Raw genomic sequence first — 13,964 nt, forward strand, 5'->3', positions numbered from 1 at the left:
TGACAGAAACGGTGTGGCTGCGATTGACGGTGAAAACCATACGGTGACAGTACCAGGCGGGCCAGCTCAGAGGGCAAGACTCACTCCCACTCCTTTCCTCTCGACTCACCCGAGGCCCCGGAAGCCCTGCGAACGGAGGAGCCGAGTCAGCTTAGGACTTTATCACTTTAAGCTATCTACGGTAACTACATATACGCGAAAACTCACTAGATACTGTACTCATAGGGGGTACCCAAGATGGTAAGGTCGAATGGGAGAATTCCGGGGATTCTTGTGTCCCTCTCTTCCTCTCTCTTGTCGCTTCTCTCTTCTCTATCTCTCGCTATTGTTCCTCAATGAAATATGACTGGAAAGTCTCTCAGCACCCTGGTAAGGTAACTTTACAAAAAGCAGTCCCTCCTTCGATATAGAGTATGCAAATGTGCGAGGAACCCAAGGTCGACTCAAATAGACAACCGACTTGATAATATCTAGTGAAGTAGTTACGGAGAATTGATCCTTCAGTCGACAGTTATTACTACAGAGGGACAGCAATTTTAAGGGAACCGAAAATTAATAATCATCATCATCTCAATCATAATAATAATAATAATAAAATCGAAAGAGAATACTGTAGAAAGAAGAAGGAGAACAGAAAGGTAAACCCACTCAATCACTTTCCACAGTCCACTGCAGTGCCCACTGCCCACTGCCCACTGCGTACTCCGTACTGCGAAGTATTACTGATTGGCCTGGTTACTTACTTACTTGCTACCTAGTATTTACCATTCCCTCCTCCCTCATGATAATCGGATACTCACTATTTCAACCGCGCTCCCCCGTAACTACACTTTCTACTCTCCCTCTCCCTCTCCCCCTCCTCCCTTTCCCTCTCCTCATCTACAGTACTTCGTCCTCCTTTCATCAAGCGTGCGAATACCTTCCGGGTGGTAATTTTGCTCTACTCTGCTTTCGTACCTTCAGTCCCAAGGATACAGTCGGCCGAATCTCTGTTGTGCATCTCAGTATTTGAATTCAACTGGGTTCTCGTTCCTTGAATCGTTCTTATTGCCGTGTTATTATCCATATTGTTCGTTATTTTTTCGTTGAGTTTGATTACTCCTGCGGCTTAGTTCATTCCGGTTTTGAGGGTTCCAGCTCCTTCTCGGTATTTTATTTTACAAATCACCTCTGCAACTTTTGCAAATTTCCCAGCACCCGCCGTCAGTCCGTCACTTTCGTCACACCTCTTCTTCCTCTTTTCCTCCCTCCTAAAGACAAAAATCTGTCGCCTCAGGCCACCAACTCATCACCACCGGCTGGGGCCACCGCAACTTTTTTTTACCCTTCCCACCCCCACCCCCCCCCCCCCCCTCCCCAGTTCTCACCATTCCTCTCCAGTTCTCTTTCTATATTCAATTCTCCTTCAAAGCTATCTTTGGCCTTAGCAGCTTCGTGCTGTAGGCTTTCTTGCTCTCTCCCTACGTCGTGGGGGCATTCTCGCTCCTCTTCTTTTCCGTCTATACCATCTCATACTACCGCACATGACTCCACAATCGATTTCACCTGTACCTTCCGCAGTCTCTTCAGCCGCAGCGTCACAAATTTTCAACGACTTTGGAGATGGAGAGTCCCAGGTAACACGTGCTCTTGCGGGCACACATCTGTCCGAAATGAACGGGGATACCCTTCCCTCCTCCCCTGGGCCAGTGAAGGCTCCCAAACCGACCATGGCCAACCGCATCTCTCGTATGTTCTCGAATACGGGCAAGACGACCCCTAAGGAGTTGGATCCACATCGCGATTTCTCGGATAGCAGCTCGGATAGCATCAAAGCATCCTCCAATGGTAGTACGAAACCTTCGAAACCCTCGTCTCGCCCTACCTCGAAACCCTCCTCAAGAGCGCCATCCCGTCAAACGTCTACCAGAGAGGACACAAACGAACGCAAGATCAAATCCAGCAGCGGCAAGGACCAAAAAGAAGCTCCAGTCGCTCATCGACGCTTTGAGGTGCCCGGCGATGGTACTCACCTACATCACCTCAAGAGTGCCAGAAGACAGGAGAAGTTGACCGACTTGCTCCGCGATATGCTGGGTGGCGGGAGAAAGAAGGAAGATCATGTCGAGGAACAGCAACTGTCTCTCATGTCTACTTGGATTGACCAATTCAAGACCGAACGCGACAAGCTTGCTGCAGACAAGAAGGGCGGCCCCAATGCCACGGCCTCGCTAGTTGACAAGTACGGCAAGTGTCAGGAGATCGTTGGTCGGGGTGCTTTCGGTATTGTCCGCATATCTCACAAGGTGGACCCCAAAGACTCCAGAGTCGAGCAGCTCTATGCCGTCAAAGAATTTCGCCGTCGGCCCCAAGAAACTACAAAGAAGTATCAGAAGCGGTTAACATCGGAATTCTGCATTTCCTCATCTCTCCGCCACCCCAACGTGATACATACCCTCGATCTCCTGCAGGATGCCAAAGGAGACTACTGTGAAGTCATGGAGTATTGTGCAGGCGGTGATCTGTACACACTGGTATTGGCCGCTGGCAAATTGGAAGTTGCCGAGGCCGATTGCTTCTTCAAGCAGCTCATGCGGGGTGTTGAATACATGCATGAAATGGGTGTCGCTCATCGCGACCTCAAACCCGAGAACCTTCTGCTGACCACCCATGGAGCTCTCAAGATCACGGATTTCGGAAACGGCGAGTGTTTCCGTATGGCTTGGGAGAAAGAGGCCCACATGACTGCTGGGCTCTGTGGCTCGGCCCCTTACATTGCCCCGGAGGAGTACATTGAGAGGGAATTCGACCCAAGAGCGGTCGACCTGTGGGCGACTGGCGTAATCTATATGGCTATGCGGACTGGACGACACCTTTGGAGAGTCGCCCGCAAGGATGAAGATGAGTTTTATCAGCGGTATCTGGAGGGTCGCAAACATGAAGATGGCTATGCTCCCATCGAAACTTTGCATCGGGTAAGTACACCGTGGACCTCGTGTTGGCAGACATGTAGACTGACACGTAGGTATGCAGGCTCGTTGCCGGAACGTCATCTACTCTATTCTGGATCCCAATCCTTCTCGCCGAATCAATGCCTCGCAGGTGCTCAAATCCGAGTGGGTCCGTGAGATCAAGCTATGTAAGGCCGGTGAGGAAGGATTCTAAAACAGAACTCAACAAGCAACATATCCCCGCTGTTGGGCTCCCTTTCAACGCACCGGGGATGGTCACTTTAGAAGGGGCCCCATGGTCTCAGCTGGCTCAATCTTGCGTTATTCGGGGCTGTGCATCCCTTATTAAGAAGTCTATCTCTTGCTTGGTGTGTCTGTGTGTGTGTGTGTGCCAAAAACAAAACCATAGACCCGGGTGGTTCATGTGTCTGCCGTTCTACAGGCGAATCTTCTTTTCCTTCCGCCTGCTTCTTTCTCGGTCTGTCTTGCGACTGATACCATAGAAGGGGGCCCTTTTGATTTCGAAGCTATCATACCGGCGCATGTTTTTCTGTCTCTACCACTACTTTATACTCCTGCCTACTAGCTTATGGGTTTAGTTTGGTCTTCATGTTTCCATGTCAATGCAACGAACAGTCATGATCTATGAGCCACCTTCTCCTACTTTAACATGTTTGATGCAACATACATCCATTCCGGTTGACTACTCGTCGCTCACACTTCAAGGGCACCGCCCTTTTGTCTTCTTTTGTTGTTCCTCTTGCCTTTCCTCTTCTCTTTTCTTCTCTATTCCTTTCTTGGGATTTCTTTTGTCGTGGTGATCCTCTCTTCTCGAGATCGGCTGGACGATCAGTCTCTCCTTGGGAGGATATCATGAGTTGGCTCAGCTGGGATCTGTCCTAACCATTAGCGTCTTTATCGTTCGCTTGCGTCTTCTTCACTTTCCGGTCGTTCTTGGTGTCAAAGTCCTGGAATTATTGTACCATCAAAACTATTATGGGACCGGGGATCGGGCATGCGTGTTTCTAGGATACCCTCTGGCGGCATATTCTCCGATTTGATCATCTATGCCATTCTTCTCATTTCTCGTTCCTTGGCTGAATATTCTTGCTCGTCATCTAGTCATCTGAATGCTGGCTATACTGCACAGCGGCGTTTGTTGTACTCAATCCTGGCCGCGACTCAACAAATAATGGCTCCTATGTACCGTACCAAATTATGGAATGTTTTAAGATAGAGAAATTGACCTGGTCTTGTTTCCAGTACGTAAGAGCACGAGGTTTTTTGTCTGGTTTCTGTCTATGTGATCAAGCAACTGACTAGGGACGACCTCTTTCAAGTTACTCAGTCTGCTGCATGCTGCATTTATAGGCCAGCGATCAATGAACGTCAAAAATGAGTTCGAGTTCCGGCGCATCTAGTCACCTTAGTTACTGTACCAACTAAGAGCCGCCCAAAATGCGTACAATGTGTAAGGCAACGGTTTCAGCCTCGGTCGCGATCAAAATCCCACGGTCGGATTCCCGATAACTGGCAGCTGCTCCACCGCTACCACCACGAACAAGACCTGTAACTGCCAGGTAACCCCAAACACATGACTGGCACTTTGCGCTGCATGCACAGACTACAGCGGATTGTGATTCCGCATTGAATTTGGTGGTTATGTCTTGTTCGACCGGTCCAGCCCAGGATACACGACGCAGGCCATGCACACTCCCATATTGTCATAATAATGTACTCTGTATTATTGTATGTATAAGTATATATACTGTACGTACGTATGCAGGAAAGAATGCGCCGGGCAACAAGCCAGATCAAGCTCGCTTGGCGCATCCTGCAGTCCGAAGACGAACTCGAGCTTTTAGTCAATGGAATTAGTTAGTTTCCTCAGCGGGCCGTGCAAATGACTGATTGACTGACTGACTGTCATTGAGGAGTTTGAGGAGTGGAGATTGACAGCTCACCCAGCATGTTTTCTTGACATGGGATGGGTTGTTTGTTATTGATGCCGGGCTCACCGTCTGTCTATCTGGTAGTTCAGGGTCATTCACTATTCACTGTCTATGGAGTTAACCCTCCGCTTCGGGATCTAGAGGCCCTCTACTCTGTACCGAGAGTTTTCAGGCTGCTACCCTTCCACCCTCTTGAGTCTGAGTGCTCGTGTTGTTGCTGTTTGATTCCGTTGGGAAAATGTCAAGCTTGGCACTGCAGCCAGCCCTATGCTGATGGAGAAGGACCAAGACGAGGAGTTCCGGATGATCTTCCGCTCAGGGTAGGCAGCACCATTTTCTTCTCTCTTGGCGAAGAGGCGAGCTTCTGAACCTCTTACCTAACAGTCAGTCACTGCGCTGCATTGCCTCCTTCTGGTTCGATGGAGAAGTCGAGAACCCGCCAACCGCTGCAGGGCTGATGGCCAAGCGTCCGATATCGGGTGGATCTTGGCAGACCAATTGACTGCTTCTCTTTAGGACATACTCGAGTATACTTTCGAAAACGTGCGCTACCATGTAAGTACGGGGTATCTACCAAGAGTGCATCCATACTTGAAGGAATTTACTGTAAGGTTCAGGGTCCATTTTGTTTTTGGGCACGAGGATCTTCTTTTCCGAGGCCCCGAGGGGGGATTACATTTCATACGGGTATGTATGTACACAGTGACTATGCCATGCTGTGCCTGTCGATCCTTCATTGGACCAACACATGATATTGTAGGTCTCATACTCGAGGATCATCACTTTGCTTGCACCGAGGGCTCCTCAAAATCCGGGGTGCGGAGCAACAGAATGTTCAGGGTCTGGAGCCTGGTTCGGCCGACGATGCGCTGCAATGACTTGGTGAGGAAAAGAATTGCGCGCCAGAGAAAGTCGGAGGATAGATAGATAGCCTTGACATGTTGTAATGTACAGTCCGTACACAACAATGTATATTTGCAGTGGTTGACTGATCAACTGAGTGACATACTGACATCACTCCCAATTTCCTATGTTAACTAAAGGAAGTTACATAGCAGAAGGCAGGAGGCAGGCTGCAACGTTTGTTGATACTGGCAATACATGACGTAGAAGGGGCCTAGCAGATACAGTGATACACACAGTGTACAGTACTGTATGCAGTAGTTACTGTGACTTACAGAGGCACAGCCCGTGCTGCTACATTACACTACAATACAGAGGTCATCCGTCCGCGGATCCCGGGCTATACTTACAGATTACAATACATGTGTACGTAATATTTCATACAGTAGGGCTGTAATGCAGAGAACATTACAAGACAGAGCACCGCCACATCATTCATAATTGGGTCCGCGCCACAGTGATGGCAGCCTGCCTTGTCCCGCATTCATCGGGCATCTCCATCTGCTTTCGGAAAAGAGGCACCCTTTCCACCATTACGTTTCACTCCCTCGGACTTGGAACTCGAACAACAACGAACTCGCCATTTGTTTCGGTAAACACGTGTGAAATCCTTATCGGAGCGCCTATCTCTTGCGGCGGCATATCCCAATCGATTCCTACATCCAGCCATCCAACGCCCTATCTCGAAGACTTCACCCCCGACTCGCAAGACCCATATCGTCATCATGTCCTGGGCAGGTGCGCAACGCCATCCCTGCTTCTTGCAGTCTCTGCCTGTCCGCTTGAGACCTCTTCTCTAACATCTCTGGGCTCTTTAGGGTTCAAGAAAAATGTGAACCGCGCAACGACGCAGGTGATGATGAAGACCGGTATGTTTGGCTGCCTGCGTACCCCGCGATGAGATTGTCTTCTGTCATCATCCCCCTCGACCGATCACGACCACCCGCGGCTGACTCGAAATACTTCCTTGCGGACTAGGACACGTGGAGCGGACCAACGATCGCGATTATGAGATTGAGGAAAGGTAAGGCACATTCCGACAAACGAACTGGTGATCAGTGGTTGGTCCGGGTCACTGATAGGCTCCGACTCAGGCGGTATCGGACCATGGAGGCTGCTGCCAACCGGCTACAAAAGGAGGCCAAGGGATATTTGGATTCGCTGCGAGGTGTGTTTTCTCTCTGAAGCCGCTTGCGAGCCATTGGGAGGTCCCCGGGGACAGGTTGCTAATGCGCAGACAATTCTATCAGCGATGACCGCCTCCCAGATGCGCATCGCCGAGACGATCGATGCTTTTTACGGCGATGCGGGTACACGCGATGGCGTCAGTCGGAGTTATAAGCAGGCGGTGGAAGATCTAGACGCCGAGACGATCAAAGCCTTGGATGGACCCTATCGGTAAATACTCCTCCTTGGCGATTGCCGTCGATGCTCTTGCTGGTCAATGCTGACCAGGCTGCTACAGGTCGACCGTGCTGGAACCGATCTCGCGATTCTGCGCCTACTTCCCGGATATCAACGAGTGCATCAAGAAACGCAACCACAAACTCCTGGATTACGACTCGATGCGGGCTAAGGTGAAGAAGTTGGTCGAGAAGCCTGACAAGGACGCCACGAAACTGCCCCGGACCGAGCGCGAGATGGAGATCGCCAAACAGGCGTATGAGCAACTGAACGAGCAACTTTTCACGGAGCTACCGCAACTGATTGATCTCCGGGTCCCGTATTTGGACCCGAGCTTCGAAGCCCTGGTCAAGATCCAGCTGCGCTTCTGTGCCGAGGCGTACTCGCGAATGGCTCAAGTACAGCAGTATCTGGATGCGGAGACGCGGGATCAGTATGCTCGGGGAGATTTGGACAATCGGGTGGAAGAAGTGTTGCAGGAAATCCGGGACCTAAGCATAGCGGGCACTGTGTGAGGCTTCGGTTGTCGATCAGGTTCATTTTTCCAGAGAAGGGAGGGAGGCGTTCCCATTATTTGCTATTCTTTCTCGGATTTGCGCTGTCGCTATTACTACCCCATTTCTTCCTCGATGGGCTGCCTCTAATCCTTGATTTGCTCGTGCGTCGAGCAAAGGATGTTTGGGAGGGAGGAGGGAGGAGTGGCTCTCTATCTTCCAGCTCCTTAGCTAGACACGGAGCATTTGTGTATGATCTAATTAGACTCTGGATTCGCGTTCCTCTTCATATAAGGGAATGAATTGCATTTCATGGGTATCTGTATAATATACGGCTGGGCCATGACTCCCCCAGCATGAAAATCTATCTGCTTGTCCGCTGCTTGCTCAATCCATTGTTTCCATCCTTCCGTTTATGATGAATTCCTTTACTTGAGCTCATCGTCCGACCGGTAGAACTCGTCGGCCAGGAGATCCATGACGCGACCCGCTGCGGCGGCAATGGCATCCAACTCCGTCTGGGACATCTTGCCCAGGACATATTTCGAGACGGCCTCGGACGTTCTCTCCTTGGGGCGACCGATGCCCACGCCGACGCGCATCACCCTCGGGCTTGTCGCCGACTTGGCCGGGTAGTGTTTCTTGGAGCGCAGGACGTCGAAGATGTTCTGGAGGCCGTTGTGGCCGCGCAGGCTGGCCTCATTCGGACCCCCGCGGCGGACCTTGACCTTCCCCAGCGGCGCCTCCAGCTCATCGTGCAGGATGACCAGGGTCGGTTTGAAGTCGCGCACGTTGCGCGGATCGGTGCCCCGGCGCTCCCACTCGGGCAGCTGCCGCCCTGGGTCGGGCAGGCTCGCGTCCGGGATCGTCAGCTCCCCGCGCTCGGCGAGCTGCTGGTGATTGACCCCGGCGCTGGGGAATTTCTTCATCCACGTGTTCAGCGCCGGCACAACTTTCCCGCCGGAGACGTTCATCATGGCCGGCGACTCGAAGGTCTCGTAGAAGTAGGGCCGCCCGCCCCCGCCCCCGTCCCCCCCGCGGCCTGTATGGGGCACCCGCGCGCGCAGGAGCGGCAGAAGCGCATCCAGCAGGATGTGCCCCGCGCTGTGCCGGGTTTGGCGGTAATGCTGGGGGAATCGGTTCCCGATCGAGGCGATGAATAGGAAGCGGTGCGGGACTTTGAGTATCGGCCCGGCTGCGGCTGCGGGAGAGGTGGGAGATATGGACATTGGTTGGAGGAGGGGGAGGAGGAGGAGGAGGAGTCTGGTGCACACAGGGGAGTGTGTGTGTATGGTGTATGGTAAAGTACAATGTGGAAGGTGATTGTTGGTGTTGTAGGTAGTAGTATTGTTGTTCAAAGTAGTGTTGGAGAAGGCATTGTCGTTCTTTCCCTTTTTTTTTTTCTCTTTTTATTTTCTCTACTTTTTTTTAAACCCCTCCGACTGGCCCTTGATCTACAAGTACAATCAGGGCTTTCTTCCACCCAGCCAGCCAGCCCGCCCTGGTGGCTTACTTCTCTCATTGTCCTTCTCTTACCTCCGACTCCATTCCACTACCCTACGCGCTCCTCGAGACTTACCAGCATCGCTCGGGCCCTTTCTTCCTGCAACGAGTTTGGTTGATTGATGTCATGTCCATCTATACCTCAGATTCATGACCTGATGAAAAGGGAGAAAGCCCTCATTCTGGGCAAGAAGGAACCGCAAGTGTCCAGTCTGCGGCCATTTACTGCGACATACGGCTGCATAATTAGAAAAGCGCTGGATCTTCGCGACCAGGTGGTCTCGAAACCCTTTTCCAAGCAACATCGAGAGCGTCTATAAAGACTATATGGAAAAAAAGAGCCTTGAAGCGTCATGCATGACGGAATAAGATAGTCCTAGGATGATATCCCGATGTAATATGAACAAGCAAAGAAACCCCTCCCCAATGAAAACAGGGCTTCGGGTAAAGCAACCAACAAAACGCCCATCCAAACCCCAATGCAAACAAACATGGCTGGATATCTTCGAGATAAACAATGGGAGAAAATGCATCACAGCTGGAACTTGGTGCGGGTCTTCTCCATACCACCCTTCCATTCCCACTCCTGGCCACTAGCTCGTTGTATACCCTTATCGATCCGGCGCAGCTTCAGTGTGAAGCGGGGCCCCAGTTCCTGCATACCAGCTCGAATGCCCTCGGCACCCTTCATCTCCTTACCATCCGCACCTACAACTGCCTTTTCAGTCTCGCGCTTCTCGCGGAAGACGTAGCGGTGACGACGAAAGAAAAGATAATCGCGACTATTCAGGACGGTGACGACTTGTCGGCCTTGAACTTCCGGCTGGGCGGGGAACAAAGTGCGGAATAGATGGGCTGTCAATAGACCCAGAGGAGTGCGGAAGTTGTTCAGGATGAGCTCGGGGAAATGATCGGTGGCGTTTCCGTGCCCAGGAATGCGTTTGCCTTCAACCCAATTCGACATGGAGAAGTGGAACATGGGACCAGTCGGCAGGTGGACGATATCCAGGCCGGTGGGTTTTTTCTGATCTTCACGTAAGATAACCAGTGCAGTGTAGTTCCGATTCGAGGCAAATTTGGCGATCTCGCGGATGGAGAACTGATGAGCGAACCGATGGCGGGTGCGGCGGACATAGTGCGAGTTGGGGAAGAGGTCCGTGAGTAGCTCGGCCTCGTGATGCAGGGTTGAGTTGAGCGAGGTGGTGATGAGGATCTTGGGTGAGGGATTTTCAAGGTTGAACAACGAGGGGAATTTGGCGGCCAGCGCATCCGGGACAAGACTGAGGTTAGTGCTCTTGGTCGCTCGCGACGGGCTGGTCGCTCGCTCGGTAGCGGAAGGAAGAGCTGATTTGCGCCGTCCACGAGAGTCGTCCGCTTTTTCATCTTCATCGCCCTCTCGATCATTTTCATCGTCTTCCTCCTCGTCATCGCTGCTAGCAAGCATACTGTCCACATCGTCATCTTCATCATCATCATCCTGCGACTCTTCATCCCCCGACTTTTCGGAATTCTCCAAGGGTCGATTCAATTCATCCTCCTCTTCCTGCTTGCGTCTCTTGATGCGCTCCACATCAACACTCAATCCCAACCTATCTTCGACGTCACTGCCGGCATCATCCCATACTCGCTTCCGATCAATCGTAAGTGGAATATTGCGCTTCAGCCGTTCCTCCTTCAAGCGGGGGTTCTTGGCCTCTTCCTTCTTGAAGGCGTATCGTTCGGTGCGGCGAGCGGAATCCTTGGCGCGCTTTCTCTTGATATGAAGCATCTGACGGCGAAGTTTGTTGCGCGGTTTGAGTTCCATACTCGCATCAGGCGGCGGCCGAGCGAGGGCCTTTCCTGAACCCATCCTAGCGAATCTGTCAAGGTATTTCTCACAATTGACTTGTGCTTGTGTGACGCTAGGCAAAAAAGACTACTGGAGGGGAAAAAAAAGAATTGAGACGGGCGGAATGATATCGGGACTGGAACAACCACTTCCGGCGGTGAGAACCCGGTTTGCTGACATCACGAAGCGGGAACAACAACCATACCCAATCAGGAAATGTGGAAGTTTTTATGCCCGTTCATTTTGCATGGAAGCCAGCAATCATTCTCCAGTTCCAACCAAGCCAATTTAGCTTAGAAGAGAACTGTTCAATTTCAATTTATCATCTTCATCATTTCGAATCAGCGAATTGGCTGGTCTGACGTGGTGATTGATTGGTAGTTTGTAGAGACGTGGCGGATGACTCACTCGCAGCATTGCTCTCGTCTTTCTGCTCTCCCTCGTTTCATCACTTCTCCTCTCCTGGTTCGGCCACCGCCGCCGCCGCCGCCGTCTTTTCTTCCCCGCCGCCGCTGCCCACTTACTCTTTCTTCACTTTATTCCGCTGCCCCTCTTTTTCTTGCTTCAATCCCCGCGACTGTCGTCTCGTCTCCCTTCTCCTCCCCCTCCCCCTCCTCCTCCAGACTTTTCTCTACGTCGCCCCTCCTTTTTAAGAGTCGTATCGCTCAATCTAGTCCAAGCCAGAAGAAAAAGAAGAAAATGGCTACGATCAACACCCGGACCGGTCAGGTCGTTGACCGCAGCGTTTTGGACTCTATGCTGCGCCGCCGCCTCTTCTACACCCCCTCCTTCGAGATTTACGGCGGTGTCTCCGGTCTCTACGATTATGGCCCGCCCGGTTGTGCCGTCCTGAACAACATTGTCGACCTGTGGCGCAAGCACTTCGTGCTGGAGGAGGATATGCTCGAGGTCGACTGCACAATGCTGACCCCGCATGATATTCTCAAAACCAGTGGTCACGTCGAGAAATTCGCCGATTGGATGTGCAAGGATCCCAAGACCGGTGAGATCTTCCGCGCTGACCACCTGGTCGAGGAAGTGCTTGAGAGCCGCCTGAAGGGCGACAAGGAGGCCCGTGGACAGAAGGTTGAGGTGGACGAAGAGAAGGAAGCTAAGAAGAAGCGCAAGTCCAAGCAAACCAAGGCTGTCAAGCTTGAAGATGCTGTCGTCAAGGAGTACGAAGAAGTCCTGGCTCAAATTGACAACTTCGACGGTCCTGCTCTTGAGAAGATTATCGCCAAGTACGATATCCGCAACCCGACCACCGATGGCAACCTCCTTCCTCCAGTGGCCTTCAACCTGATGTTCCAGACCTCCATTGGGCCTAGCAGCAACATGCCTGGTTTCCTGCGCCCTGAAACCGCCCAGGGTCAGTTCCTCAACTTCCACAAGCTGTTGGACTTCAACCAGCAATCCATGCCGTTCGCCTCTGCCTCGATCGGCAAGTCTTTCCGTAACGAGATCTCCCCCCGCGCTGGTCTGCTGCGCGTGCGTGAGTTTCTGATGGCCGAAATCGAACATTTCGTTGACCCCGAGGGCGGCAAGAAGCACGCCCGCTTCGCTGAAGTTAAGGACGTTGAATTGACCTTGCTCAACCGTGACGTGCAGCTGTCCGGGCGCACTCAAACCGAGAAGATGACCATTGGCAAGGCCGTGGAGTCCGGACTGGTGGACAACGAAACCCTGGGTTATTTCTTGGCTCGTATCCAGCTTTTCCTGCTCAAGCTTGGTGTGGACCCTAGCAAGCTTCGTTTCCGCCAGCACATGGCCAACGAAATGGCCCACTATGCTGCGGACTGCTGGGATGCTGAACTCCAAACCAGCTACGGCTGGATCGAGTGTGTCGGCTGCGCCGACCGCAGCGCTTACGATCTGACGGTGCACAAGAACAAGACTGGTGCGCCCCTGGTTGTGCGCGAGCCTCGCGCTGAGCCCTTGAAGATTGAGGAGTGGCAGATTGATCTGGACAAGAAGAAATTCGGTCCCCGTTTCAAGAAGGATGGTAAGACGGTTGAGGCCGCTATTGAGGCCCTCTCTCAGGATATGCGGGAGAAGCTCTCTCTGGACCTGACACAGAACGGCAAGATTGAGGTGCCTGTCGAGGGTGTCAGTGCCGGCTCGGTCGAGCTGGACAGTGAGCTGATCAAGATTGAGAAACGCACTCGGGTGGAGAACGTGCGCGAGTACACCCCTAACGTGATTGAACCGTCCTTCGGTATTGGTCGTATCTTGTACAGCATGATGGAGCACGTCTACTGGTCTCGTGAGGGTGATGAAGCTCGTGGTGTAAGTTTATCTTCCTTTCTTGCTCAAACCACCGCATTTGCCAAACACACCGAACTAACTAAATCCGCTATGCAGGTTCTGTCCTTCCCCCCAGCGATTGCTCCGACCAAGGTATTGATTGTCCCTCTGTCGACGCACGCCTCCTTCGCGCCCCTTAGCCAACGGCTGATGATGTCTCTGCGCCGAATGGGTATTTCCAACCGGGTGGACGATTCATCCGCTAGCATTGGTAAGCGGTACGCGCGCAATGATGAGCTGGGAACCCCCTTCGGCATCACTGTCGATTTCCAGTCGGTCAAGGACGAAACGTTCACCCTTCGTGACCGCGACTCGACGAAGCAAGTCCGTGCCAGTGAGGCGGAGATCTTGCAGGCTCTCAAGGCTCTCGTCGATGGTGAGGAGACTTGGGAGGACGTCCGCAAGCGTCTGCCTGAGTTCACTGGCCAGGAGGTTGATTAGACAGCCCAATTCAAGCGAGTTTAGACCATCAATGGCTGTTGATGACGGCCTTTGACATCCCGTGTCTCTTTGTTAATAGAGAATTATTTTCATTCAATATCACTTCCTTTCTAGTTTAGATAGAGCGTATGTAGTAAATTATTTCGGGCGCCAAGAGCAAGCCAGCCTCCCGCGGCCTGGATCAACGTCATGGCCAGTTGGCGGC

General features: G+C 52.2%; 5 protein-coding genes across 5 annotated transcripts; 3 read left to right on the forward strand and 2 right to left on the reverse strand.

The window, feature by feature from the left end:
• Positions 1-1,523: 1,523 nt before the first annotated feature.
• Positions 1,524-3,144, forward strand: BO82DRAFT_360884 (serine/threonine protein kinase SAT4; the record flags this gene model as incomplete). The annotated part of the gene is made up of 2 exons (XM_025636792.1): positions 1,524-2,954; positions 3,013-3,144. 2 exons carry the CDS (start codon positions 1,524-1,526, stop codon positions 3,142-3,144), a joined length of 1,563 nt encoding a protein of 520 aa, XP_025496800.1.
• A 3,115-nt stretch (positions 3,145-6,259) lies between these two features.
• Positions 6,260-7,908, forward strand: BO82DRAFT_90710 (amphiphysin-like protein RVS161). Its single transcript, XM_025641645.1, has 6 exons — positions 6,260-6,523; positions 6,604-6,654; positions 6,764-6,809; positions 6,880-6,953; positions 7,036-7,183; positions 7,251-7,908. Exons 1-6 carry the CDS (start codon positions 6,511-6,513, stop codon positions 7,702-7,704), a joined length of 786 nt encoding a protein of 261 aa, XP_025496801.1. The 5' UTR covers positions 6,260-6,510; the 3' UTR covers positions 7,705-7,908.
• Positions 7,909-8,002: 94 nt separating this feature from the next.
• Positions 8,003-8,675, reverse strand: BO82DRAFT_350310 (aminoacyl-tRNA hydrolase). The gene has a single exon (XM_025634114.1). It carries the CDS (start codon positions 8,658-8,660, stop codon positions 8,112-8,114), a length of 549 nt encoding a protein of 182 aa, XP_025496802.1. The 5' UTR covers positions 8,661-8,675; the 3' UTR covers positions 8,003-8,111.
• An 851-nt stretch (positions 8,676-9,526) lies between these two features.
• BO82DRAFT_350311 (rRNA-binding ribosome biosynthesis protein RPF1) lies at positions 9,527-11,379 on the reverse strand. The gene has a single exon (XM_025634115.1). The coding sequence runs from the start codon at positions 11,033-11,035 to the stop codon at positions 9,719-9,721; it is 1,317 nt and encodes a 438-aa protein (XP_025496803.1). The 5' UTR covers positions 11,036-11,379; the 3' UTR covers positions 9,527-9,718.
• BO82DRAFT_350312 (glycine--tRNA ligase) lies at positions 11,293-13,878 on the forward strand. The gene is made up of 2 exons (XM_025634116.1): positions 11,293-13,300; positions 13,376-13,878. The coding sequence occupies exons 1-2, from the start codon at positions 11,714-11,716 to the stop codon at positions 13,757-13,759; spliced, it is 1,971 nt and encodes a 656-aa protein (XP_025496804.1). The 5' UTR covers positions 11,293-11,713; the 3' UTR covers positions 13,760-13,878.
• The last annotated feature ends 86 nt before the right edge of the window (positions 13,879-13,964 follow it).

This window comes from Aspergillus uvarum (genome assembly GCF_003184745.1).
Source record: "Aspergillus uvarum CBS 121591 unplaced genomic scaffold BO82scaffold_3, whole genome shotgun sequence".
NCBI lineage: Eukaryota > Fungi > Ascomycota > Eurotiomycetes > Eurotiales > Aspergillaceae > Aspergillus > Aspergillus uvarum.

Coding starts and splice junctions, on each gene's coding strand:
- BO82DRAFT_90710 (XM_025641645.1), top strand. Junction 6,810..6,879: donor GATTATGAGATTGAGGAAAG/GTAAGGCACATT, acceptor GCTCCGACTCAG/GCGGTATCGGACCATGGAGG. Junction 6,954..7,035: donor ATATTTGGATTCGCTGCGAG/GTGTGTTTTCTC, acceptor CAATTCTATCAG/CGATGACCGCCTCCCAGATG.
- BO82DRAFT_350310 (XM_025634114.1), bottom strand. CDS start 8,660: ATGATGAACGTCTCCGGCGGGAAAGTTGTGCCGGCGCTGAACACGTGG.
- BO82DRAFT_350311 (XM_025634115.1), bottom strand. CDS start 11,035: ATGGGTTCAGGAAAGGCCCTCGCTCGGCCGCCGCCTGATGCGAGTATG.
- BO82DRAFT_350312 (XM_025634116.1), top strand. CDS start 11,714: ATGGCTACGATCAACACCCGGACCGGTCAGGTCGTTGACCGCAGCGTT. Junction 13,301..13,375: donor AGGGTGATGAAGCTCGTGGT/GTAAGTTTATCT, acceptor TCCGCTATGCAG/GTTCTGTCCTTCCCCCCAGC.